Source organism: Pongo abelii, chromosome 1 (assembly GCF_028885655.2).
Source record: "Pongo abelii isolate AG06213 chromosome 1, NHGRI_mPonAbe1-v2.0_pri, whole genome shotgun sequence".
Classification (NCBI taxonomy): Eukaryota; Metazoa; Chordata; class Mammalia; order Primates; family Hominidae; genus Pongo; species Pongo abelii.
The window spans coordinates 208965409-208991599 of record NC_071985.2 but is presented as its reverse complement, the minus strand read 5'-3'; the positions used below and the strand labels follow the sequence as shown (position 1 = coordinate 208991599).

The 26191-nt window shown below is 44.6% G+C and overlaps 1 protein-coding gene across 1 annotated transcript; it reads left to right on the top strand.

The window, feature by feature from the left end:
- Positions 1 to 413: 413 nt before the first annotated feature.
- On the top strand, positions 414 to 13824 carry NCMAP (non-compact myelin associated protein). Its single transcript, XM_002811274.5, has 3 exons — positions 414 to 507; positions 8408 to 8492; positions 12805 to 13824. The coding sequence occupies exons 1-3, from the start codon at positions 426 to 428 to the stop codon at positions 12944 to 12946; spliced, it is 309 nt and encodes a 102-aa protein (XP_002811320.1). The 5' UTR covers positions 414 to 425; the 3' UTR covers positions 12947 to 13824.
- Positions 13825 to 26191: the final 12367 nt, after the last annotated feature.

The following is a 26191-nucleotide window of genomic DNA, read 5'->3' as shown; positions in this document are numbered from 1 at the left end:
CTGCAGCGTGGAGAAAAGCCCACTAGAGTGGGAGGTTGACATCTTGGGTTAAATTCTGTTAGGTCAACTTGGGACTCCAGGTAGCTTTGGGGACTTTGATTTCACCAGTAAAATGGCAACAGTAACTCACCTCACATAGTTTCGAGAGATTGATCCAGATATTTAAAGGAGTTGAGTAAATATGGTTGAATAAATTTAAACAGTTTAGAAAAACAAAGTTCCTTACAAATGTCGGGTATTAGTATTAAATCCCCCACATCACGGTATCTAATAATGGGTTTTGTATTTACTTGTTGACAAGAGAAACTGCATGCTTGAATATTCTACAGTCATCCAGATAAAGACCAAAAGAGGCATCAAGTAGCAATAATAAGGATTTATCTAATTTTAAACAAAATTTCTTCTTCTTTCTCATCAGGATCGAGATGACCACAGCCACCCCTCTGGGGGATACCACCTTCTTCTCACTGAACATGACCACCAGGGGAGAAGACTTCCTGTATAAGAGTAAGGTCAACTTGGTTTGCAGGCTGGGGGAGGGATGGCAGGACCAGTGTCATGGTCAGTGCAGAGGTTAAGAGTGTGGGCTCTGGAGGTGGAGTGCCTGGTCTCAGGCCCATTTCTGCCACCTGCCAACTGCAGCATTAATGGCAGACAAAGCAATGGACACATGCCTCGGTGGTGTTTCTTTGCAGGGTGCTGCTGTGAAAGGGTGGGGAACAGAATCGCTGTTTCTGTCTGAGTGGGAGTCTTCCTGGGGAGGGCAACTGGGGACTGGACTGTGTATTTCTTTTTTTTAAGATGGAGCGCATGACTTTACTGCTCTGTGCCTCTGTTTCCTCATCTATACAATGGGGATATTAAAGAAGCTACCACATAAGGCAGTTGTGATGACTAAAGGAGATAATCCAGGTTGACAGTTTAGCACAGCCTCTGGTACATACTAAGTACCTAATGATGATGATTATTGTTATTACTACTGGCTGGGTGTGGTGGCTCACACCTTTAATCCTAGCACTTTGGGAGGCTGAGGCATGTGGATCACTTGAGGTCAGGAGTTTGAGACCAGCTTGGCCAACGTAGTGAAACCCCATCTCTACTAAAAATACAAAGATTAGCTGGGCATGGTGGTGTGCACCTGTTACTCAGGAGGCTGAGGCAGGAGAATCACTTGAACCTGGGAAGCAGAGGTTGCAGTGAGCTGAGATCGTGCCACTGCACTCCAGCCTGGGCAACAAAGTGAGTCTCCAAAACAAACAAACAAAATTACTACTACTACGATTGCTATTGTTTTCGTTAAAAAGTCTTGGGACCTAGAAAGCACTGAAATTTGAATCTCTTGTAAAATGGCTCTAAATGAGTCACCTTAAAATGTAGCTACTGCTGGGCATGGTGGCTCATGCCTGTAATCCCAGCAATTTGGGAGGCCAAGGCAGGCAGATTACTTGAGTTTGGGATTTCGAGACCAGCCTGGGCAATATGGGGAGACCCCATGTCTACAACAAATACCAAAATTAGCCAGGCGTGGTGGTGATGCTCCTGGAGTCCCAGCTACACGGCGGGTGCTGAGGCAGGAGGATCGCTTGAGCCTGGGAGGTCGATGCTGCGGTGAGCTGAGATTGTGCCACTGCATTCCAGCCTGGGTAACAGAGCGAGAACTTGTCTCCAAACAAACCAACAAACCAACAAAAATCTGAAGTAGCTATTTTTATACTATATTGCAAGGCAAAAAACATCCCATCAACTGATGAAAGAGTAAATGAATGTAGGCGGGAAGAGTGAGTTCTGGGGAGGCATTTGCCGTGAACAAGTGGTCCCTGGAAGGAAAAATTTCAGGATGACTCTTCAGAAAATCAATTGATTGTATAAGAAGACGCTTGGGTGTGTGTCAGCCATTTCAGCTGGCTACACGTATACCCCTGGGCATGGGACAGACTTCCCTACACACAAGGATAAACAGCTTCAGGCTGTGGTTCTGGCAGGTGGCTGGATTAAGGGCAGGATGTGTCTCTTCCATGAAGAGTCAGAAGGGGTTGCTCCCAGGACGGGGTCCCATGGGCTATCCTGTTCCTTGCTGGATGGGCAGACCCACAGAGGCCTGAGGAGGTGTGTCTCCAAACAGTTCTGAGGGAAATGCAGGGTAGACAGAATCACTATCAGGAAGACAAAAATAATTCTGTTTTTATTGAACTGAAAGTAGTGGTTCTTGGCCGGGCACAGTGGCTCACGCCTGTAATCCCAGCACTTTGGGAAGCCAAAGTGGGCGGATCACCTGAGGTTGGAAGCTTGACACTGGCCAGCATGATAAAACCCCATCTCTACTACTAAAAATTCAAAAATTAACTGGGTATGGTGGTGCACACCTGTAGTCCTAGATACTTGGGAGGCTCAGGCATGAGAATCGCCTGAACCTGGGAAATGGAGGTTGCAGTGAGCCGAGATCACACCACTGCACTCCAGCCTGGCTGTCAGAGACAGACTCTGTCAAAAAAAGAAAGAGGCCCTCTCCCTCTCCCCCTCCCCCTCCGGTCTCCCTCTCCTTCTTTTTTCGGTCTCCCTCTGTTGCCGAAGCTGGACTGTACTGCGGTGATCTCGGCTCGCTGCAACCTCCCTGCCTCGGGCTCCTGTGATTCTCCTGCCTCGGCCTGCCGAGTGCCTGGGATTGCAGGCGCGCGCCGCCACGCCTGACTGGTTTTTGTGTTTTTGGTGGAGACGGGGTTTCGCCCTGTTGACCGGGCTGGTCTCCAGCTCCTGGCCTCGAGTGATCTGCCCGCCTCGGCCTCCCGAGGTGCTGGGATTGCAGACGGAGTCTCGCTCACTCAGTGCTCAATGTTGCTCAGGCTGGAGTGCAGTGGCGTGATCTCGGCTCGCTACAACCTCCACCTCCCAACCGCCTGCCTTGGCCTCCTAAAGTGCTAAGATTACAGCCTCTGCCCCGCCGCCACCCCGTCTAGGAAGTGAGGAGCGTCTCTGCCTGGCCGCCCATCGTCTGGGATGTGAGGAGCCCCTCTGCCCAGCCGCCCCGTCTGGGAAGTGAGGAGCGCCTCTGCCCGGCCGCCCCGTCTGGAAGGTGAGGAGCGCCTCTGCCCGGCCGCCCCGTCTGGAAGGTGAGGAGCGCCTCTGCCCGGCCGCCCCGTCTGGGAGGTGAGGAGCGCCTCTGCCCGGCCGCCCCGTCTGGGAGGTGAGGAGCGCCTCTGCCTGGCCGCCACCCCGTCTGGGAGGAAGTGAGGAGCGCCTCTGCCCGGCCGCCACCCTGTCTGGGAGAAAGTGAGGAGCGCTTCTACCCGGCCACCACCCCGTCTGAGAGAAAGTGAGGAGGGCCTCTGCCCGGCCGCCCCGTCTGGGAAGTGAGGAGCGCCTCTGCCCCGCCGCCACCCCGTCTGGGAAGCGAGGAGCACCTCTGCCCGGCCGCCCCGTCTGGGAAGCGAGGAGTGCCTCTGCCCGGCTGCCCCGTCTGGGAAGTGAGGAGCGCCTCTGCCTGGCCACCCCGTCTGGGAGGTGAGGAGCGTCTCTACCTGGCCGCCCCGTCTGGGAGGAAGTGAGGAGCGCCTCTGCCCAGCCGCCACCCCGTCTGGGAAGCGAGGAGCACCTCTGCCCGGCCGCCCCGTCTGGGAAGCGAGGAGTGCCTCTGCCCGGCCGCCCCGTCTGGGAAGTGAGGAGCGCCTCTGCCTGGCCGCCCCGTCTGGGAGGAAGTGAGGAGCGCCTCTGCCCAGCCGCCACCCCGTCTGGGAGGAAGTGAGGAGCGCCTCTGCCCGGCCGCCCCCCCGGGAGGTGAGGAGCGTCTCTGCCCGGCCGCCCCCCCGGGAGGTGAGGAGCGTCTCTGCCCGGCCGCCACCCCGTCTGGGAGGAAGTGAGGAGCGCCTCTGCCCGGCCGCCCCGTCTGGGAAGTGAGGAGCGCCTCTGCCCGGCCGCCCCGTCTGGGAAGTGAGGAGCGCCTCTGCCCGGCCGCCCCGTCTGGGAGGTGAGGAGCGCCTCTGCCCGGCCGCCCTGTCTGGGAAGTGAGGAGCGCCTCTGCCCCACCGCCACCCCGTCTGGGAGGAAGTGAGGAGGGCCGCTGCCCGGCCGCCCCGTCTGGGAGGTGAGGAGCGTCTCTGCCCGGCTGCCACCCTGTCTGGGAGGAAGTGAGGAGCACCTCTGCCCGGCCGCCCCGTCTAGGAGGTGAGGAGCGTCTCTGCCCGGCTGCCCCGTCTGGGAGGTGAGGAGCAACTCTGCCCGGCCGCCCCGTCTGGGAGGTGAGGAGCGACTCTGCCCGGCCACCCTGTCTGGGAGGTGTACCCAACAGCTCCGAAGAGACAGCGACCATCGGGAGCGGGCCATGAGGACGATGGCGGTTTTGTTGAAAAGAAGGGGGGGGAAGTGTGGGGAAAGGAAGGAGAGATCAGATTGTTGCTGTGTCTGTGTAGAAAGAGGTGGGCATAGGAGACTCCATTTTGTTCTGACTAGGAGAAATTCTTCTGCCTTGGGATGCTGTTGATCTATGGCCTTTCCCCCAGCCCCCTGCTCTCTGAAACATGTGCTGTGTCAACTCAGGGTTAAATGGATTAAGGGCGGTGCAAGATTGCTTTGTTAAACAGATGCTTGAAGGCAGCATGCTCTTTAAGAGTCATCACCACTCCCTAATCTCAAGTACCCAGGGACACAAACACTGCGGAAGGCCGCAGGGACCTCTGCCTAGGAAAACCAGAGACCTTCGTTCATGTGTTTATCTCCTGACCTTCTCTCCACTATTATCCTATGACCCTGCCATATCCCCCTCTCCGAGAAACGCCCAAGAATCATCAATAAATTCTTCATAAAAAACAAAAAAAAGAAAACTAGTAAAGAGGAAAAGGTCCAATATTTGGAAAAACAGCAGGTTTAGAGGAAGTACATAGAATCTAAGAACAAATGATGTTTATTTTGTTAGACTCGCATGTAATTATTTTGTACTTCCCTGATTTTGCTTTATCTTTGTTAATGCTATAATTAAAAACACATTTGGGTAAAAAAAAAAAAAAAAAAAAGGTGAATTTTTTCACTCAGAGATCCATACAAAAAAAAAAAAAGAAAGAGAAGGAAAGGAGAGGGCGAGGGAGGGAGAGGGGAGGAGGAGGGGGAGGAGAAGGGGGAGGAAAAAAGGAGGGGGAGGAGAAAGGAGGGGGAGAGGGAGGGGAAGGGGAGGGTCTCCTTTAAAAACAAAAGAAAGAGAAGAAAGAGAAAAGAAAGGAAGGAAGAGAGAGAGAGAGAAAGAAAGAAAGAAAGGTTGGTTCTCAACTAGGTGCTTTTGCCCTCCTAGATAGGGTTACCAGATTTAGCAAATAAAAATATAGAATGCCCAGTAAAATTTGAATTTAAGATAAACAATGAATACTTATTTAGTATGTGTCATACAATATTTGAGATGTACTTATACTAAAATGGTATCCATTGTTTGTTGAAAATTCTGATTTTATCTGGCAACCCTACCACGAGGGGCCATTTGGCATTGTCTGGAGATATCTTGGTAGTCACAGCTTAGTGGGGGTGGGGGGAACTTGGGGGGATTGCAACTGGCATCTAGTAGATAGAGTCAAGAGATAAGATTAAACATCTTGCAATGCACAGGACAGCCTCTCTGACAAAGAATTAGCCAGCTGAGGTTGAAAAACCCGGAACTAAAGTCTCCCCAAGAAGGAAAAAAAGCTAAGTTGCTCCATGACAGATTTCCCGCCCTCTCTGTTTCTTCCCTTCCAGTGTTTCTTCCTATGAATATTTGCACATGATTGTTTGCTTTTTAAGTAAACTTTTTATAAGGCATTACTTACATTCAAAATGTGCGTAAATCATAAGTGCCCAGCTGGGTGAATTGCCACAAGGTGAACATACCTGTGCAACCAGCCCCCAAATCAAAAAACAGAGCCACCACCAGTATCCTAGAGGTTGTGGTTCCCCTTCTAATCACCATCCTCCACCCACCCAAGGGGATCCGCTATTCTGACTTTTACCACCATCAATTAGTTCTGCTTGGTTTTGAACTTTATATAAATGGCCTATAGATATACCATATGCACTCCTTCGTATCTGGCTTCTTTTGCTCTACATTATGCTTGTATGCACATATTTTAATGGTTGTAACATATGCTATATAAATACATATTGGGTGGATGTATGTAATCTCTGCTATTTTCTTTTCTTTTCTTTCTTTCTTTCTTTCTTTTTTTTTTCTTTTTTGAGACAGAGTCTCACTCTGTCGCCCAGGCTGGAGTACAGTGGTGCCATCTCGGCTCACTGCCTCACTGCAACCTCCGCTTCCCAGGCTTAAGCGATTCTCATGCCTCAGCCTGCCGAGTAGCTGGGATTACAGGCATGTGCCACCATGCCCAGCTAATTTTTGTATTTTTAGTAGAGACAGGGTTTCACCATGTTGGCCAGGCTGGTCTTGAACTCCTGACCTCAGGTGATCTGCCTTCCTCAGCCTCCCAAAGTGCTGTAATTACAGGTGTGAGCCACTGTACCTGGCCTATTTTCTATACTTAACATCATCATAAGTGATCCCAGGTTACCACAGTCTTCATAATCCTCATTTAAATTATTGTATAGCCAGGAGTGGTGGCTTACACCTGTAATCCCAACACTTTGGGAGTCTGAGGCAGAAAGATTGCTTGAGGCCAGGAGTTCGAGACCAACCTAGGCAACATAGCAGGACCCTGTCTTTACAAAAATTGTTTTAAAACTTAGCTTTCATGGGACATGTACCCATGGTCCTAGCTACTCAGGTGGCTGAAAAGGGAAGATCACTTGAGCCTGGGAGTTCAAGGCTGTAGTGAGCTATGATTGTGCCATTGTACTTTAGCCTGGGTGACACAGCAAGACCCCATTTCTAATAAATAAATAAATGGTGGTATAATATTTTATTCTATAGGTTGCCATACCTTATTTAACCATTCTCATATTTAGAATATGAATATTGTCATAATAAACATCTTCATTCACACAACTTTTTCTGTATTTAGGATTATTGCCTTAAAATAAATTCTCCAGAATCAAATAGATTGCTTTAAAGTATAAACATGCTTATGGTTCTTGCTATTTTCTTTTCTTTTCTTTTCTTTTTTTTTGAGATGGCGTTTTGCTCTGTCACCCAGGCTAGAGTGCAGCGGTGAAATCTTGGCTCACTGCAACCTCTGCCTCCCGGGTTCAAGTGATTCTCCTGCCTAAGCCTCCCGAGTAGCTGGAATTATAGGCACCTGCCACCAGGTCTGGCTAATTTTTGTATTTTTAGTAGAGACAAGGTTTCACCATGTTAGCCAGGCTGGTCTCGAACTCCTGACCTCGTGATCTGCCCGCGTTGGCCTCCCAAAGTGCTGGGATTACAGGTGTGAGCCACCACACCTGGCCATGCTTCCATTTTTACCAAGTACATATTTTTCCATATTTAGGAATATTTCCTTTAAGATGGATATTCAAACATATAAGTATTAAATTATTTAAAAACTATAATGGGTATTTTTTTAAAAAATTTTATACAGAGATGGAGTCTTGCCATCTTGCCCAGGCTGGTCTGGAATTCCTGGGCTCAAGTGATCCTCACCCTCCAGCCTCACAAAGTACTGGGATTACAGAGGTGAGCCACTGCACCTAGCCAGATATTTATTTATGTATTTATTTTTATTTTTTGAGATAGAGTTTTGCTCTGTCACCCAGGCTGGAGTGCAGTGGCACAATCTTGGCTCACTGCAGCCTCAACCTCCCAGGCTCAAGAGATCCTCCCTTCTCAGCCTCCCAAGTACCTGGCACTACAGGTGCATGCCACAACACCTGGCTAATTTTTTATTTTTTATTTCTAGAAACAGGATCTTGCTATGTTGCCCAGGCTAGTCTCGAACTCCTGGGCTCAAGTGATCCTCCCACCCCATCCTCTCAAAGTACTGGAATTGCAGGCATGAGCCACTACACCTGGCTGATAGGTATTTACCATGCAGCAACATGATCACATTGGTGAATGTACATATGCAGACAATCAGCAGTTGTTGGGCCAATGAGTTCTTCAACGACCCCCTCTTTTTTGCCCACATTTATATTTTCAAAATTATTTTCTACAAAAATCGCATGCTACTTTTGCATTATCAAAAGGAGGGGAGGGTATGTTGCTTGTTTGTTTCCCAGAAGTTTGAGGCTGTGCTGGAGCTGATAAGAACCAGGACTTTGCCTAAGAAGGAGTTTTGGCAGACGATGTGCTAAGGACGGGGTCCTTCAAGTGCAGCTCGGGGCAGGGGTGCACAGCCACTCCAGATATGACTGTCCTGGGGTCAACTGGGAGTGTCCCAGGATGTTGCCCTCTCTCCTGCTTCCCTTGACCTAGTGAGGATGTCAGGTGCCACAGCAGGGCGCCCTCCCGGTCTGCGTTCAGTTTGCACATTCATGATCTCTGCTTCTCTCCTTTCTGTAGGTTCTGGAGCCATTGTTGCTGCCGTTGTGGTGGTTGTCATCATCATCTTCACAGTGGTTCTGATCCTGCTGAAGATGTACAACAGGTACGGATGCCCTGGGCTTTGGAACTGCCTGGTCCCTTCAGCGACATCAGAATAAATGGGAGATGATATGTGGGTACCCGTCGTATGCCTGGCAGTATCCCTCAGGCTTTAGTAAATGCTCTAACCCTCGGGGGTCCTTTTTGCAGTCTGTTCTGTTGAAGGAATTTCAAAGTGACTATTTTTGTACTTGGAGAAATATTTTTTAAATGTAATAATGATAATGACAATGATAATGGTCTTGAGCACTGTGGTAAACATTTGCTTGTAATTTACAGATAATAGAGGAATGTTCGGACCTCTTCTCTCAGAGATCCCTCTTCTAGGTTGTATGAGCTGGCCACATAAGTATTTGAGATGACAAATACTGGAAGCATGTACCCTGACTCTGCTTTCTGGAGACGTATAAGGGGAAATAAAAGAATATAATTTGATCATACAAAAAATAAGTTTTATATGTTATCACCTTATGTGTAATTACCTTCAGTCACAACCTTGATGGAAGGTAATTCTTTTCAGGGAAGAAATCAAAATTAAAAAACTATAAATACAACATATCATAGAAGACCTAGAAGCCATTTCTTTACAAAGCTATCATGGCCGGGTGCGGTAGTGTGGTCTGTAATCCCAGCTACTCAGAAGACTGAGGCAGGAGGATGGCTTGAGTCCAGGAGTTTGACTCCAGCCTGGGCAACATAGCAAGACCCTGTCTATAAAAATATATTTGCATATGGGCCGGGTGCGGTGGCTCACGCCTGTAATCCCAGCACTTTGGGAGGCCCAGATGGGCGGATCACAAGGTCAGGAGATGGAGACCATCCTGGCTAACGTGGTGAAACCCCATCTCTACTAAAAATACAAAAAATTAGCCGGGCGTGGTGGCTCGCGCCTGTAGTTCCAGCTACTCAGGAGGCTGAGGCCAGAGAATGGCGTGAACCTGGGAGCGGAGCTTGCAGTGAGCCGAGATTGCGCCACTGCACTCCAGCCTGGGCGACAGAGCGAGACTCCGTTTCAAAAAAAAAAAAATCATATATATATGTATTAGAAGTGCACTGATTAATGAGAAAAGCTGTTTACAATATATTGTCAAAGTTTACAAAACAATATATACATGGTAATCACAATCATACACATAGGTTACCCACACACATATCCGAGGGAGAGCAACACAGCAAGGTCTTAACAACTAGTGTATCTACATGACGGCATTGTTGGTTTTTGCTGGGAGGGGGATGTTCCTAATTTTTGAGGAATGGTAAACATGCATTGTTTTTATAAGAATATGAATATTATTTATAAAGGGAGCTGCTAGGTGTGGTGGTTCTGCCTATAACCCCCACTAGTCAGGAGGCTGAGGCAGGAGGATCACTTGAGCCCCAGAGTTTGAGACCAGCTTGGGCAACATAGCAAGACCCTGCCTCTGGAAAAAAAAAAAAAAAAAGTTTTTAAAATAAAGGCAGCTACGCCGGGCGTGGTGGCTCACACCTGTAATCCCAGCACTTTGGGAGGCTGAGGTGGGCGGATCATGAGGTCAGGAGTTTGAGACCAGCTTGGTCAACATAGTGAAATCCCATCTCTACTAAAAATACAAAAAATTACCTGGGCATGGTGGTGGGTGCCTGTAATCCCAGCTACTTGGGAGGCTGAGGCAGGAGAATCGCTTGAACATGGGAGGTGGAGGTTGCAGTGAGCTGAGATCGCACTACTGCACTCCAGCCTGGATGACAATGTGAGACTCCGTCCCAAAAAATAAATCAAATAAAAATAAATAAATAAATAAAGAATAAATAAAATAAAGGTAGCTAACATATATTGATCTCATACCACATGCCAGGCATGGTTCTAAGATCCTTACATGTGTTAACGCATTTAATCCTCATCTAACAACTTCACAAGGTGGGTACTACTATTATCCTCAATTTTATAGGTGTAGAAACAGATACAGAAAGATTAAATCATATGCCCAAGGTTGTTCAACCCTAATTAGCACAATTGGGATTCAAACCTAGTTCATCTGGTTTCAAAGAAAATACTCCCACAATTACATGTAATAATAATAACATTAAAAGATTAATTTTAAAAAAATATTTAGGGTATTACAATTTGGGTCTATCCAAAACCAGGAGTGGCATCAAACCCCAATGTCTACCCTTTATTTCTCTCCATTGTTGCTGGAGCTCTGAACCTCTTTTTTAGGTCATAATCTGAATGGAGAATCCACTCAACCCACCCTATTTGCACTGATGCCTGAGCTGGGAAGTGAGAAACCTGGGTTCAGTAGTCTTTGGTTTGTCAAAATCAAGCAAGTTATTTAACTTCCTCCTGCCTGTATGTTGTCATGTTTAAAATGAAGAGTCTCAAAGCTTGATAATTGCATTACAGATACATTAGAGAATGTCTTTGTTCTTAGGAGTATTTAGGAGTTAGGAGTGCAGTGGCATGATGCCTGCAACTCACAAATGGTTCATGGTTCTAAAAAACTGTGTGTGACAATAGAGAAAGAGAAAGTAATAGAGAGAAAAAAAGCAGATGTGGCAAATTGTTAGTAATTAGTCAATTGTTCTGTGAAGGGCTGTCTTAGACTATGCTGTGCTGCTATCAGAGAATATCTGAGACTGGGTAAATTATACAGAAAAGAGATTTATTTTTGTGGTTCTGGAGGCAGGGAAGTTTAAGATATTGAGGGGCCAGTATCTGGCAAGGGCCTTCTTGCTCTGTTATCCCGCGATAGAAGGGCAAAGAGAGAGCCAGAGAGAGCAAGAGATCAAATTCACAGCCTAAGAAGTCCTTTTATAATTGGCATTAATGGATTCATGAGGGTGGAGTCCTTATGAACTAAACTCCTCCCATTAGGCCCCACCTTTCAATACTGTTGAATTGGGGATTAAGTTTCCAATGCAGGCTTTTTGGGGGCCACATTCAAATTGTAACAAGAGTATTAGAGTATTAACTGTACTATTTGTGCAACTTCCCTGAAGATTTGACATTTTTAACAAATAATTATAAGGCTGGGTGCAGCGGCTCACGCCTATAATCCCAGCACCCCAGGAGGCTGAGGCAGGTGGATTGCTTGAATCCAGGAGTTCGAGACCAGCCTGGGCAACATAGTGAAACCCTGTCTCTACTAAAAATACAAAAAGTTAGCCAAGCATGGTGGTGTGCACCTGTAGTTCCAGCTATTTGGGAGGCTGAGGTGGGAGAATCACCTGAGCCTGGGATGTTGAGGCTGTAGTGAGCTGAGATTGAGATTGTGCCACTGCACTTCAGCCTGGGCAACCAGGGTAAGACTCTGGCTCAAAAAAAAAAAAAAAAAAAAAAAAAAAAAAAAAATATATATATATATATATATATATATATATAAAAAATGTGTCAGCAAGATGAAATATCATGAAGACATGAGAATTCATAATTGTTGGCCAGGCATAGTGGCACACACCTGCAATCCCAGCACTTTGGGATGCCAAGGTGGGAGGATCACTTGCCAGGAGTTCAAGACCAGCCTGGCCAACATGGTGAAACCCCATCTACACTAAAAATACAAAAATTTGGCTGGGCATGGTGGCTCATGCCTGTAATCACAGCACTTTGGGAGGCCGAAGTGGGTGGATCACCTGAGGTCAGGAGTTCAAGACCAGTCTGACCAACATGTTGAAACGCCATCTCTACTAAAAAATACAAAAATTAGCTAGGCATGGTGACAGGCGCCTGTGATCCCAGCTACTCGGGAGGCTGAGGCAGGAGAATCGCTTGAACACAGGAGGTGGAGGTTGCAGTGAGGCGAGATCGCTCCACTGCACTCCAGCCTGGGCGACAGAGCCAGACTCTGTCTCAAAAAAAGAAAAAAAAAGAATTAATAATTGTTCATTATTGAATTTTACGGCATATTAAATGAAGCCAAGATAAATGTTTTCAGTACATTCTCTTTTCAATTATGTAAAAAGTTCTTAAATATTTCTAGCAATAAACTTAGCAAGCATAATGAGGCTGGAAAATGCAATACATGCTACAACTTTGAACATAAAAAATGTAATATCTTTATTTTTATCTTTTATATAGCCACCTCTAACATTTTACTCATTCCTTAATAGGAACAAATAAAATTAAATATCTGATCTAAGTGAAAAAATTGAAGGGCAGACTAGATGATGCCTAAGGTCCCTTCCAGTTGTAAAATTCTTTGGTGGCAAGTAAGCAATGTGATTTAATGTCTACGTTAATCTACATTAATCTGTTGGCCAGAACTGTAGTCACAGAGCCCATTCTCCGCGGCATACCAGGGGAAAGACTCAACCATGTGCACATTATCTCCCTACAGGAAAATGAGGACGAGGCGGGAACTAGAGCCCAAGGGCCCCAAGCCAACCGCCCCTTCTGCCGTGGGCCCAAACAGCAACGGCAGCCAACACCCTGCAACTGTGACCTTCAGTCCTGCTGACGTCCACGTGGAGACGCGATGACCCCTACCCTGGTGCTATCTCCACCACTGTCCAAAGAGCCTCTCCAGAGTCGAGACCCAGAGGCACACTCTCTGACAGCTTCACAATGAGCTTCTTCTGGTGAGGTCGACAGAGACATCTTTGACGCAATCTCTGATGCTTCCAGCAATCCTCAACCTTGTCTGCCCTGCCCTACCCCAACTATGTCCACATCCCTGCTGCCACCCCACCAAAAAGCTGCAGAACATTCTTTTGTCATCTGATGAGGTAGAGCTATGTTGGGAATCCACCAATGTGGGCTTGGCTTTCCCCCACACTGTAGTTAGACAGACAGACAGATAGCCCAGGAGCCAGGTGTCAGGGAGCACTGCTGAGAGTATCACAATAGGATCTGTCACGGGGTTCATATCAGATGAAGCGCCGTATCCACAACTTCACAGAGCAAAACATTCAATCCCATAACCAGGCACAGGGGAACTAACTTGGACTAACTAACCAGAAAACCTTGTTAACATATAACTTGTTCCAGTACTACATCTCCGCCTGCTAGCTCATGACAATTGCTCAGCACATTTTCCCCTCTTGAAGAAAGGTTGCAAGAAGAACTAAATTATCCTCAAAAGATTTCTGCTTCATTAGTAAAGAGTCAGTGACGGAATAGGGTGACTCTGCAGAATAGTGGCCTCTAGGGTAGGAGCTTGTTGCGTTGTCCGTGGGCCTGGAACGATCCTGGTGGCTGATCAGGGTCCTTCTCCCACTCTGGGCTGTATCAACCCTGACTGTTTTGGTCCTTGGCTCCCCTTTATCTGGATTCTGAGCACCCCTGACTGTCCTGTTAACGCCTTCCCTCCAAGGACCAGTATTTGGAGATTAATTATATTACAACTCTATCTATGTTACCTTTGTCCTTCCTGGTCACCTTGCGGATTCAAGACATGTTCAAAGCAACACATTCACAACCCATTTCTATTCTATAGAGACCTCGTCTCTGACTCCTTAGCCTGGAGAACAATCTACCAAGAAGAGAAAGTATTTGGAATTAGGAAGTCCTACCATCCAAGCCCTACTTTCTGGTTGTGTGGCCTTGGAAAAGTGACTCAACCTCTTTATATTCAGTTTCCTAACCATGAAGTGGAAATGATAACACCTGCCTCGCTGGGGCACTGTAACAAGTGAAGGACTTAGGAAAACATCTGGAGTATAGTGCCTGGCACCCAGGAGATGCTTAATAAATGGGAACCAGGATTCTTTTTCTTTTCCTTTTTTTTTTTTTGTTTTTTTTGAGACAGAGCCTCACTCTGTCACCTGGGCTGGAGTGCAGTGGCATGCTCACAGCTCACTGCAGCCTTGAACTCCTGGGCTCAAGGGATGCTCCCTCCTCAGCTTCCAGAATAGCTGGGACTACAGGTATGTGTCACCTCACCAGGCTAATTTTTTTATTTTTGTAGAGATGGGGTCTCGCTGTGTTGCCCAGGCTGGTCTTGAACCCCTGGCCTCAAGTGATCCTTCTGCTTTGGCCTCCCAAAGTGCTGGGATTACAGGCACGGACTGTGGTGCCCAGCCTAGGAGCCAACATTATTATTATTATAGGCTTTTTTTTCAATTGCAAGATAGACATTTCTTCACATTTTAATGATTCTGAAATCAGAACGTATCTTGCAATTGATGGGTTCATTAATATAATTGTAGTTCTTTACTTCCTCTCAAAAAGTTGTTTTTAATAAATCATGATCTTATAATTGATGGCATCTTGGAAACAAGGTAATAAATCTCTATTCTGTTATAGAAAGTGACACACTTTGACATTTAACCTCAAATTTTAGGAGTCTCTCCCTCTTGGGGTCAGAAATCCCTTCTGAGGCCGGGTGTCGTGGCTCATGCCTGTAATCCCAGCACTTTGTGAGGCTGAGGTGGGCGGATCACTTGAGGTCAGGAGTTTGAGACCTGCCTGGCCAACATGGAGAAACCCTGTCTCTACTAATAATACAAAATTTAGCTGGGCATGGTGGCGTGAGCCTGTAATCACACTACTAGGGAGGCTGTGGCATGAGAATCACTTGAACCTGGAAGGCAGAGGTTGCAGTGAGCCAAGATCGTACCACTGCACTCCAGCCTGGGCAACAGAGTGAAACTGTGTCTCAAAAAAAGAAAAATCCATTATGAGGGGAAATCAAGAGTCAGGGAGGTAAGAGGTCTGATCGAGGGTCACACAGCTCATGACATCCCACTGTAAAAATACTCTGTGGAATAGCTCTGGAGAAATATTGGCACGTTCTTCCTCCGTGGTCATTATTTCTTCCTAATGTGTTTAAATATCCACCAAGTGCCAGGGACTTTGTAAGATGCTTTCACATAAATTATCTCATAGGATTAAATTTTCCCAAAAACCTGGGGAGGAATTATTTTTTCCAAAACAGATGAAAATTTCTGATTCAAAGAGAAAGAAAAAAAGTACTTTCCCAAAGTCACACAGCTAGTAAGTCACAAAGACAAGACTCAAAACCAGGTCTCTTGACTCCAAAGTCCGTCTTTTTTGTGATGTCACACTCCTCTGCCAGCCCGGCTCAAAGCAGCACAGATTCTTTATGGGCTGAACAAGGGGAGCACGGGTTCGTTCATGTGTTTGAGTAGAGATCAGGGTTCTGGTTTCCAGGCTGAAGGTGAGGAGAAAGCCACTTCTAACTCCTTTGGGCATCCATGCTCACGGCCAAAAGAGCCCCTTCTCAACACATCCAAGTGCTAAGGATTCCTGCTTCATTCACGCTACTACTTAGGCCCAAGGAGCAAGGCGTAGAATGGCATCTAACCAGAGCAAAGCCATTTCTTTAAGGGCTCAGGCCATAAACAAATATGCTCCCCTAAACGTATTCGGCTTGAAAAAGTTGTTTAGGGGCAGCTGTGGTGGTGCACGCCTGTAATCCCAGCCTTTGGGAGTCAGAGGCAGTCAGTCACTTGAGCCCAGGAGTTCAAGACTAGCCTGGGCAACATGGCGAAACCTCGTCTCTACAAAAAATACAAAAATTAACCAAGCGTGGTGGTGCACGCCTGTATTCCCAGCTACTTGGGAGGCTGAGGTAGGAGGATGGCTTGAGCCTGGGAGGCAGAGGTTGCAGTGAGCTGAGATCGCGCCACTGCACTCCAGCTGGGGTGACAGAGCCAGATTCTGTCTTAATGCATATTTCAACCCTAACACTAGACTCTTCTGCCCACAGTGCAGTCTTCTAGGGGTTACCCTCTAGTATATGTTCTTTTCCTAAATGAAGGCTTAGAGGTGGAGGGAAGAAGGGGAGATGGAGTGGTGAGGGCAAGGCAAATAAAAGGATTTGAGTGTCTCGTTTTTGACTAATGAAGATAACTCAATAAACATCCTGTAAGAAGGGCTCCTATGTACAAGTTGAGGTACTACTAAGTACATTAAGACACAATTGCTGCTCTCAAGGAGTCAGCAGCTGGTCTCATGTGGGGATCTCACCACGTGGTTATGTATTTTGTTTCTGATGAGTTGCCTTTCTTAGCAGATGCTGCCTTATTTGGCCACTGAAACCAAGCTAATAAATGCATAAAGAAAAATATCTGACAATAAAAAGGTTTAAATCAAACGTGTTGAGTTTATTTCAGTTAAGTTTAGAGCTAACAAATACCTTTTCTAAAATTTCCTTTCCCTGACAAAGTAAATAGAGTCCTAAAATGGCCGGGCATGGTGGTTCATGCCTGTAATCCCAGCACTTTGGAAGGCCGAGGTGGACGGATCACTTGAGGTTAGGAATTTGAGATCAGCCTGGCCAACATGGAGAAACCCCGTCTCTACCAAAAATACAAAAAGTAGCCAGGTGAGGCGGCGGGCACCAATAATCCCAGCTACTTGGGAGACTGAGGTAGAAGAATCGTTTGAACGCAGGAGGCGGAGCTTGCAATGAGCCAAGATCATCCCACTGCACTCCAGCCTGGGCGACAGAGCAAGACTCTGTCTTAAAAAAAAAAAAAAAAAAGAGTCCTAAGGGGCAGTCTTTTCAAACATTGTGTCATTTGCGTCATCACTTTTAAAGACAGAAGATTGGCTGGCTGTCAACAGACCTTTCTGTGAGTTACAAAACTTGTTAACTTGCTCAGATATGACAAAAGAAATCCCATTTCAAGCTTGTAGTTAAAACACAAGAGGCACTGAGATGCCAAGGATGGGAACTGCTGGAATTGTTGGAGACCTTACAATGAACCCTAAAACACCAGTAATGATGTTTACCATAAATGAAGCTCCTACTGTGTGCCAGGCAGAGAATAGGCCCTTTATAACCACCAGCAACTTTAACCCTTATAACTTCTATCCTTAGGAGCCATCATTATCCTATTTTATGGATCAGGAAACAGGTTCAGGAAGGCGTCCATGACCACATGAACATTTGTCATTCTTTTGGTGACTGTTGTCATGTTTGGGAAATACTCTACATTAAGAAGCCAGACTACCTCTTGCTATGAAAGCTGAAGAGGCCAGATACTTCTTTTCCCAGAATCCCTTGCAGCAAGGGTGAGGGATGTGACCTGGACTTCTGCTAATCAGACTGATCAGACACTCCTGCCATGGAATTTGGATCTAAAAGTTGGTAACACAAAAGGGCAGGAACTGTGCAGAATCTGTCCTGGTGGCATGTATATGGCACCCTCCATTTCAAGAGGCAGCTATATCAGGGATTCTAGTAGCAGTACATTACTGAGTGTCCATAGGGTTGGCTATGTGAGTGATGCCCACAGCAACAGCAATGGTGCCTGCACCAAACGAGCTCTTTAGTGTGATTTAGACACACCTGCAGCATACCTCTGAGCCTGGCTAAGGTCTTCTGGAGATTCCAGCAACTACCTAAGCCCCTTATATTAGCAGAATCACTTCTTGCTGTGTGTAGCTAAGAACTGAACAGCTGTGGGGAATTTGCTCATGGTCACCCACCTGGGAAGTGGCTCGCGCTAGAACTCAGGACTCCAAAGCTCTTGTTTTTTCCCTACAGATGCTTCTAGATGAGGCTGTCATCCAAGGATTCTACAAAGGGATGTGGAATCTTGGAGAAAGTAGAGTTGTCTCCAACTGCAGGTATCCTAGAGACTTTGTGAGTTGGTGAATGTTAATGAAGGGGTATTGGCTGAGTGCGGTGGCTCCCACCTGTAATCCCAGCACTTTGGGAGGCCGAGGTGGGCAGATCACTTGAGGTCAGGAGTTTGAGACCAGCCTGGCCAACATGGTGAAATCCCATCTTTACTAAAAATACAAAAATTAGCCAGGCGTGGTGGCGTATGTGTGTATGTGTCCCAGCTACTTGGGAGGCTGAGGCAGGAGAATGGCTTGAACCTGGGAGGTAGAGGTTGCAGTGAGCCGAGATCGCACCACTGCACTCCAGCCTGGGCAACAGAGCGACTCTCCATCTCAAAAAAAAAAAAGTGGGGGGAGGGGGAGTATTTGAAATTAATCTGGGAGAATGGTTAGGATGCTTCTAAGTAAAGCGTTTTTTTTTTTATTGAAGTGCAGTACACACACACACACAGACACACAAACACACAGCTGGAAAAAATCTGCAGCTCAAAATATTTTCACAAACTGACAACACCCATGTAACCAGCATGAAGATGAAGAAATAAAATATTATCAGCACCCCAGATACCCTCCTTTTCCTCCTACTCTGTTCACCTCTGACAAAGGTAAACACTCTCTTGACTTTTACCACCCTAGAACGATCTTTCTACAGGTTGAATAATACAATGTCAACTCTTCTGTTTCTGGTTTCTTTCTTACAACATTGTATTCATAATATTTATTCCTGTTGTCAATGTAGTTGAAGATAATTCATTCTCCTTGCAGTAGTATTTCATTTTGTGAAAATAACTAGGTTTTATGTATCCATTCTGCTGTCTGATGTATATAAAAGTTGTTTCTAGTTTGGGTCTGTAATGAATAGTGCTACTATGAACATTTTGGTGATTGTCCAGTGGTTCTACTAGGAATATTTTGGTGATTGTATATATGTTTCTGTTGGGAACATTTCCAGTAGAGTAATTGCTAGGTCATAAGATATGTGTATATTCAGCCTTAGTCAACAGAGACAAACAGTTCTCCAAAGAGTTGTACCAATTTCCATTCCCACTAGCAACGTATGAGAATTCCAGTTGCTCCCTATCCTTCACTGACACTAGGATATCTCCAGAATCTTTAATTTTAGTCATCCTGATATGTGTGCCATGGTCTCTCATTGTGGCTTTAATTTGTATTCCCTGATGATTAATGGAATTGATCACTTTTTCATATGTTATTGGCCAATTGAATTTCATCTTTTAAGAAGTTACTTTTCAGTCTCTTTTTTGGTTTTACTTTTAATACAAAGTCTTGTTATGTTGCTCAGAATGGCTTTGAACTCCTGACCTCAAGCAATCCTCCTGCCTCAGCCTCCTGAGTAGCTGGGATTACAGACATGAGCCACTGTGATCAGCTCAGTTCATATATTTATATTTGGTTATCTTCCATTTTTATTATTATTTGTAGATATTTTTCTTTTTTTTTTTTTTTGAGGTAGAGTCTCACTCTGTCACCCAGGCTGGAGTGCAGTGGCACAACCTCGGCTCATTGCAACCTCTGCCTCCTGAGTTCAAGCGATTCTCCTGCCTCAGCCTGCCGAGTTACTGGGACTACAGGCACACACCACCACACCTGACTAATTTTTTTTTTTTTGTATTTTTAGTAGAGACAGGGTTTCACTATGTTGGCCAGGATGGTCTTGGTCTCTTGACCTTGCGATTTGCCCACCTCAGCCTCCCAAAGTGCTGGGATTACAGGGGTTGGCCACCACGCCCGGCCACATTCTGGATATATTAATAAGTCCTTTGTTGTCCTATAGCTTGCCTTTTTAAGTTCCTTTATTTTTTATTTTTTTGAGACAGTTTCCGTTTGTAGCCCAGGCTGGTATGCAGTGGTGTGATCTCAGCTCACTGCGGCCACCACTTCCCGGGTTCAAGTGATTCTCCTGCCTCAGCCTCCCAAGTAGCTGGGATTACAGGCATGCACCACCACACCCAGCTAATTTTTGTATTTTTAGTAGAGACGGGCTTTCACCATGTTGGCCAGGATGGTCCCAAACACCTGACCTCAAGTCATCTGTCTACCTTGGCTTCCCAAAGTGCTTGGATTACAGGCATGAGCCATCTCTGGCTTGCCTTTAAAAGAAAAAAAATAGATAGAATTTATTTATAAAGTTCACCTCTGTAAAGGGCCCAATTCAGTGGTTTTAATATATTCACAGACTTGTGCAGCCATCACCTCTATCAAATTTATCATCCGCAAAAGAAACTCCAGCGCCAGTTAGCAGTCACTTCCCACTGCCCTCTCTCCCCAGCCCCCGGCAGCCACTACTCTACTTTTTGTCTCTATGGATTTGCCTATTGTGGACATTTCATGTAATAGAATCACACTATGTGGTCTTTTGTGACTGGCTTCTTCTGGTTAACATAACTTTTCAAGGTTCATCTATGTTGTTGCATGTATCAGTATTTCATTCCTTTTTATGGCCGAATAATATTCCATTATATAGATTATCACATTTTGTTTATCCATTCATCAGGTGAACAACTGGGTTGTTTCCACTGTTGGGCTATTACAAATAATGGTGTTGTGAGGCTGGGCGCGGTGGCTTATGCTTGTAATTCCAGCACTTTGGGAGGCCGAGGCAGGCGGATCACTTGAAGTCAGGAGTTTGAGACCAGCCTGGCCAACATGGTGAAACTCCTTCTCTACTAAAAAAAAAAACAAAAATTAGCTGGACATGGTGGCCCATGCCTGTAGTCCCAGCTACTTGGGAGGCTGAGGCAGGAGAATTGCTTGAACCTGGGAGGCCGAGGTTGCAGTGAGCCGAGATTGTGCCACTGCACTCTAGCCTGGGTGACAAAGCGAATCTCTGTCTCAAAAATAAACAAATAAATAATAATAATAATAATGGTGCCGTGAACATTATGTACAAGTTTTTGTGCAGACATAGGCTCTAATTCTCTTGGGCATATACCTTAGGAGAGGAATTGCTGCATGATATGATAACTCTATGTTTAACCTTTTGAGGAAATGCCAAACTGTTTTCTGAAGTGGCGCCACCATTTAATATCCTCACCAGTAATGTATGAGGGTTCTGATTTCTCCGCTTCCTCATTAACACTTGTTATTGTCTATCTTTTTTATTATAGCCATCCTAATGAGTAAGAAATGGTATCTCATTGTGGTTTTGATTTACATTTCCCTAGTGTATGATATTGAACATCTTTTTCATGTACAGATTGGTGATTTTTATATCATTTTTGAAGAAATGTCTATTACAACTTCTTTGCTCATTTTTATATTGGGTTATTTGATTTTTGTTGTTTTGAGTTGTAAGAATTCTTTATATATTCTGGATACAAGCCCCTTATAAGATATATAATTTGCAAACATTTTCTCCTGTTCTGTGGGATGTCTTTTCTTCACTTTCTTGGTGATGTCCTTTGCAGCACAAATGTTTTTAATTATTATTATTATTATTATTTTTGAGACAGAGTCTTGCTCTGTCTCCCAGGCTGGAGTACAGTGGCACGATCTTGGCTCACTGCAACCTCCACCTCCCAGGTTCAAGCAATTCTCTTGCCTCAGCTTCCTGAGTAGCTGGGATTACAAGCGCGCACCACCGCTCCCATCTAATTTTTGTATTTTTGGTACAGACAAGGTTTCACCATGTTGGTCAGGCTGGTCTCGAACTCCTGACCTCAGGTGGTCTGCCCGCTTCAGCCTCCCAAAGTGTTGGGATTACAGGCGTGAGCCACCATGTCCGGCCCAAACATTTTTAATTTTGACAAAGCCCAATTCATCTATTTTTGTCTTTTGTCACTTGTGCTTTTGATTTCATATCTCAGAAATCATTGCCTGATCCAAAGTCATGAAGGTTTACTCCCACGTTTTCTTGTAAGAGTTTTCTAGTTTTAGCTCTTAAAATTTGGTCTATGATCCATTTTGAGTTAATTTTTTTCTTTTTTTTCTGATCAAACTGAGGACAAAGTTATTGAGTTAATTTTTATATATGGTATGAGATAGGGGACCAGCTTTATCCTTTTGCATGTAGATATTCACTTGTCCCAGCACCATATATTGAAAAGACTATTTTTTTCCCATTGAATTATCTTGGTACTCTAGTCAAAAAACAGTTGACCATAAATATGAGGGTTTATACCTGGACTCTGAATTCTGTTCCATGATCTATATTTTTATTCTTCTGCCATTATCACACTGTGTTGATTTATAATAAGTTTTGAAATCAGGAAGTATGAGTCCTCAAACTTTTTCCTGTCCTCCATCTTTGTTTTCCTTGTTCAAGATTATTTTGGGCCGTGCGTGGTGGCTCATGCCTGAAATCCTAGCACTTTGGGAGGCCAAGGTGGAGGGATCACTGGAGGTCAGGAGTTTGAGACCAGCCTGGCTAACATAGTGAAACCCCAACTCTACTAAAAATTAGCTGGGCATGGTGGTGCATGCCTGTAATCCCAGCTACTTCAGAGGCTGAGGCAGGAGAATTGCTTGAACCCAGGAGGCGGAGGTTGCAGTGAGCTGAGATCACACCATTGCACTCCAGTCTGGGGGACGAGAGCAAAACTCTGTCTCAAAAAAAATAAAGAAAAGAAAAAGATTATTTTGGCTATTCTAGGTTTCTTGTATCTCCATATGAATTTTAGTATCAGCTTGTCAATTCTGCAAAAATGGCAGCTGGGATTTTGATAGAAATTAAGTTGAATTTGTAGATCAAATTGGGTAGTATTGCCGTTTTAATAATATTAAGTCTTTTGTTCCATGAACATGGATGTATTTTTATTTATTTTGGTCTTCTTTAATTTTTGCAAAGAAATTTTGGTTTTCAGTGTACAAATCTTTCACCTATTTTGCTAAATATTTCCCTAAGTATTTTATACTTTTTGATACTATCGTAAATGTTTTAATTTCCTTTTTGAATTTTTCATTGCTAGTGCATAGAAATGCAACTAACTTTGCCTGTTGATTTTGTATACTGCAATATTGAGGAATTTTTTAAATTAGCCCTAACAGGTTTTTTGTTTTTTGTGGGATCTTTAGGGTTTTTACATATGAGATCATGTCATTTGCAAATAGAGATCATTTTACTTCTTCCTTTACAATCTGGATACCTTTTATTTCTTTTTCTTACCGAATTGCTCTGGCTAGAACTTCCAGTACTAGGTTGAACAGAGGCAGTGAGAGCAGGCATTTTTGTCTTCTTCCTGATCTTAGAGGAAAGCAACCAGTCTTTCATCACTAAATATGATGATATCCATGAATTCTTCTACAGATGGCCTTTTTTAGGTTGAGGAAATTCACTTCTGTTTCTACTTTGAGTGTTTTTCTCAGGAAAGGGAGTTGAATTTTGCCAAATGCTCTTTCTATATTTATCAAGATAATCATATTGTTTTCATATTTTATTCTATTAATATGGGATATTACCTCGATTGATTTTCATGTTTTTGTTGAGGATTTTTGCATCTATATGTATAAGACATATAGGTCTGTAGTTTTCCTTTCTTATGTCTTTGTTTGGTTTTCATATCAGAGTAATACTGGCCTCATAGAATGAGTTGGGAAGCATTTTCTCCTTTTCTATTTTTTGGAAGCATTGGTATTAATTCTTTAAACATCTGGTAGAATTTACCAGTGAAGCCATCTGGGTCTGAGCTTTTCTTTGTAAGAAGTGTGTTGTTGTTGTTTTAACTACTATTACTAATGCAATCTTTTTACTTGTTATAGGTCTATTCAGATTTTCTATTTCTTCTTAAGTCAGTTTTGGTAACTTGTGTCTTTTCAGGAATTTGTTCATTTTATCTAGGTTAGCTAGTTTCTTGACATACAATTTTTTATGCTATTCCCTTATAATCCTTTTTATTTCTGAAAGATCAGTAGTGATGCTGTCTCTTTCATTCCTGATTTTAGCAATTTGAATCTTTTCCCCTTTTTTCTTTGTTCAATTGAGCTAAAGCTTTGTCAATTTTCTTGATTGTTACAAGAATCCAATTTTTGGTTTTGTTGATTTTGTTCTCTATTATTTTTCTATTCTGTGTCTGCCTTTTTATATCTCTTAATGGTTTCTTTTAGGGAAAATACATTTTTAATCTAAATGTTAAGTTATCAATGTTTTCCTTTATGATTAGTGCTCTTTGTATTCTGCTTAAGAAATCATTGCCTACCTAAAGATTTTTCTTCTATGTTTTCTTCTAAAAGTCACATCGTTTTCCTTTTTGTATCTGGATATGTGATCTGTCTGAAATTGATTTTGCCATGTGTGGGAGGTGGGGTCAAGATTCCTTTCTTCCATATAGATATCTGATTGACTAAGAATCATTTGTCAAGAAGATTATTCTTTTCCTGTGTTACTATAGCATCACCTTATCATGAATTGAGTGACTGTATATGTGTGGTTTATGTAGAAATTTTATCGATAGGAATTGTGGCAAAGAGAGGTCAGGTGGGATAAATAAAGGCAAGATTAAAACTTTGAAGTCAAGGAAAAACATTCAGTTCATTTGTTCCTCCTTTCTTACTTTTTTTTTTTTTTTTTTTAAATAAATGGGATCTTGCTATGATGCCTTCAAACTCCTGAGCTCAAGCAATCCTCCTGCCTGAGTAGCTGGGACTACAGGGGTGCCGCTGTGGCCAGCGTCTTTCTTGCTTACTTTTATAAGTGCATACCAGTTATTGGAGTTAATATGATGAGCAAGATAAACATGGTCCCTGACTTACCTGTGGTCCTCAGAACTTATCCCCTGTATTAAGTCTGTTCTCACACTGCTAATAAAGACATACCTGAGACTGGGTAATTTATAAAGGAAAGAGATTTAATTGACTCACAGTTCCACATGGCTGGGGAGGCCTCACAATCCTGGTGGAAGGAGAATGAGAAACAAAGTCATGTCTTACACGGCAGCAGGCAAGACAGCATGTGCAGGGGAACTCCCCTCTATAAAACCATCAGATCTCATGAGACTTATTCACTATCACGAGAACAGAATGGGAAAAACCAGTCCCCATAATTCAATTACCTCCCACTGGATCTCTCCCACAACACGTGGGAATTATGGGAGCTACAATTCAAGATGAGATTTGGGTAGGGACACAGCAAACCATATCATCCTCTACCAGAGAAGACAGCAGTTAAACAAACAACCACAATATAAAACAATTTCTTTTGCAATAAGGGAGGTTCAAGGTGTTATATACACCTCTTGCTGAGGCACCTAGCTCAGTCTGGAGGTCATAGATTGGGAGTGGGAATCAGGTAGGGCTCCCCAGAATAAATAACATATAAACTAAGAGTAAAAGATTGAGTAGGGGCCAGAGGCAGTGGCTCATGCCTGTAATCCCAGCATTGTGGGAGGCCAAGGCAGGAGGATTGCCTGACACCAAGAGTCCAAGACCAGCCTGGGCAACTTAGGAAGACCTTGTCTCTAGCAAAAAAAACAAAAAACAAAAAACAAAAAACTGACACGGTGGTGCATGTCTGTAGTCTCAGCTACTTGGGAGGCTGGGGCGGGAGGGTCACTTGAGCCTGGGAGGTTGATGCTGCAGTGAACTACAATTATACCTCTGTACTCTAGCCTGGGCAACGGAATGAGGCCCTGTCTCAAAGAAACAAAACAAAACAGATGGAGTAGGGCCAGGCACAGTGGCTCACTCCTGTAATCCCAACACATTGGGAGGCTGAGGCAGGAGGAACACCTGAGGTCAGGAGTTCGAGACCAGCCTGACCAACACGGTGAAATCCCGTCTTTACTAAAAATACAAAATTAGCCAAACGTGGTGGAGAAGCCTGTAATCCCAGCTACTTGGGAGGGCTAAGCAGGAGAATTGCTTGAACCTGGGAGGCAGAGGTTACAGTGAGCCAAGATTGTGCCATTGCACTCCAGCCTGGGCAATAAGAGTGAAACTCCGTCTTAAAAAAAAACAGATGGAGTAGGAGTGAGTGAAGGGAAGTGGGAGAAGAAGAGAAATAAAGAAGAGAGCTCTGGGTCAGGTGTGGTCGCTCACGCCTGTAATCTCAGCACTTTGGGAGGCCGAGATGGGTGGATCACCTGAGGTCAGGAGTTCAAGACCAGCCTGGACAACATGGTGAAACCCCATCTCTACTAAAAATACAGAAAGTAGCCAGGCGTGGTGGCAGGCACCTGTAATCCCAGGTACTCAGGGGGCTGAGGCAGGAGAATCGCTTGAACCTGGGAGGTGGA

Coding starts and splice junctions, on each gene's coding strand:
- NCMAP (XM_002811274.5), top strand. CDS start 426: ATGACCACAGCCACCCCTCTGGGGGATACCACCTTCTTCTCACTGAAC. Junction 508..8,407: donor AGAAGACTTCCTGTATAAGA/GTAAGGTCAACT, acceptor TCCTTTCTGTAG/GTTCTGGAGCCATTGTTGCT. Junction 8,493..12,804: donor CTGCTGAAGATGTACAACAG/GTACGGATGCCC, acceptor ATCTCCCTACAG/GAAAATGAGGACGAGGCGGG.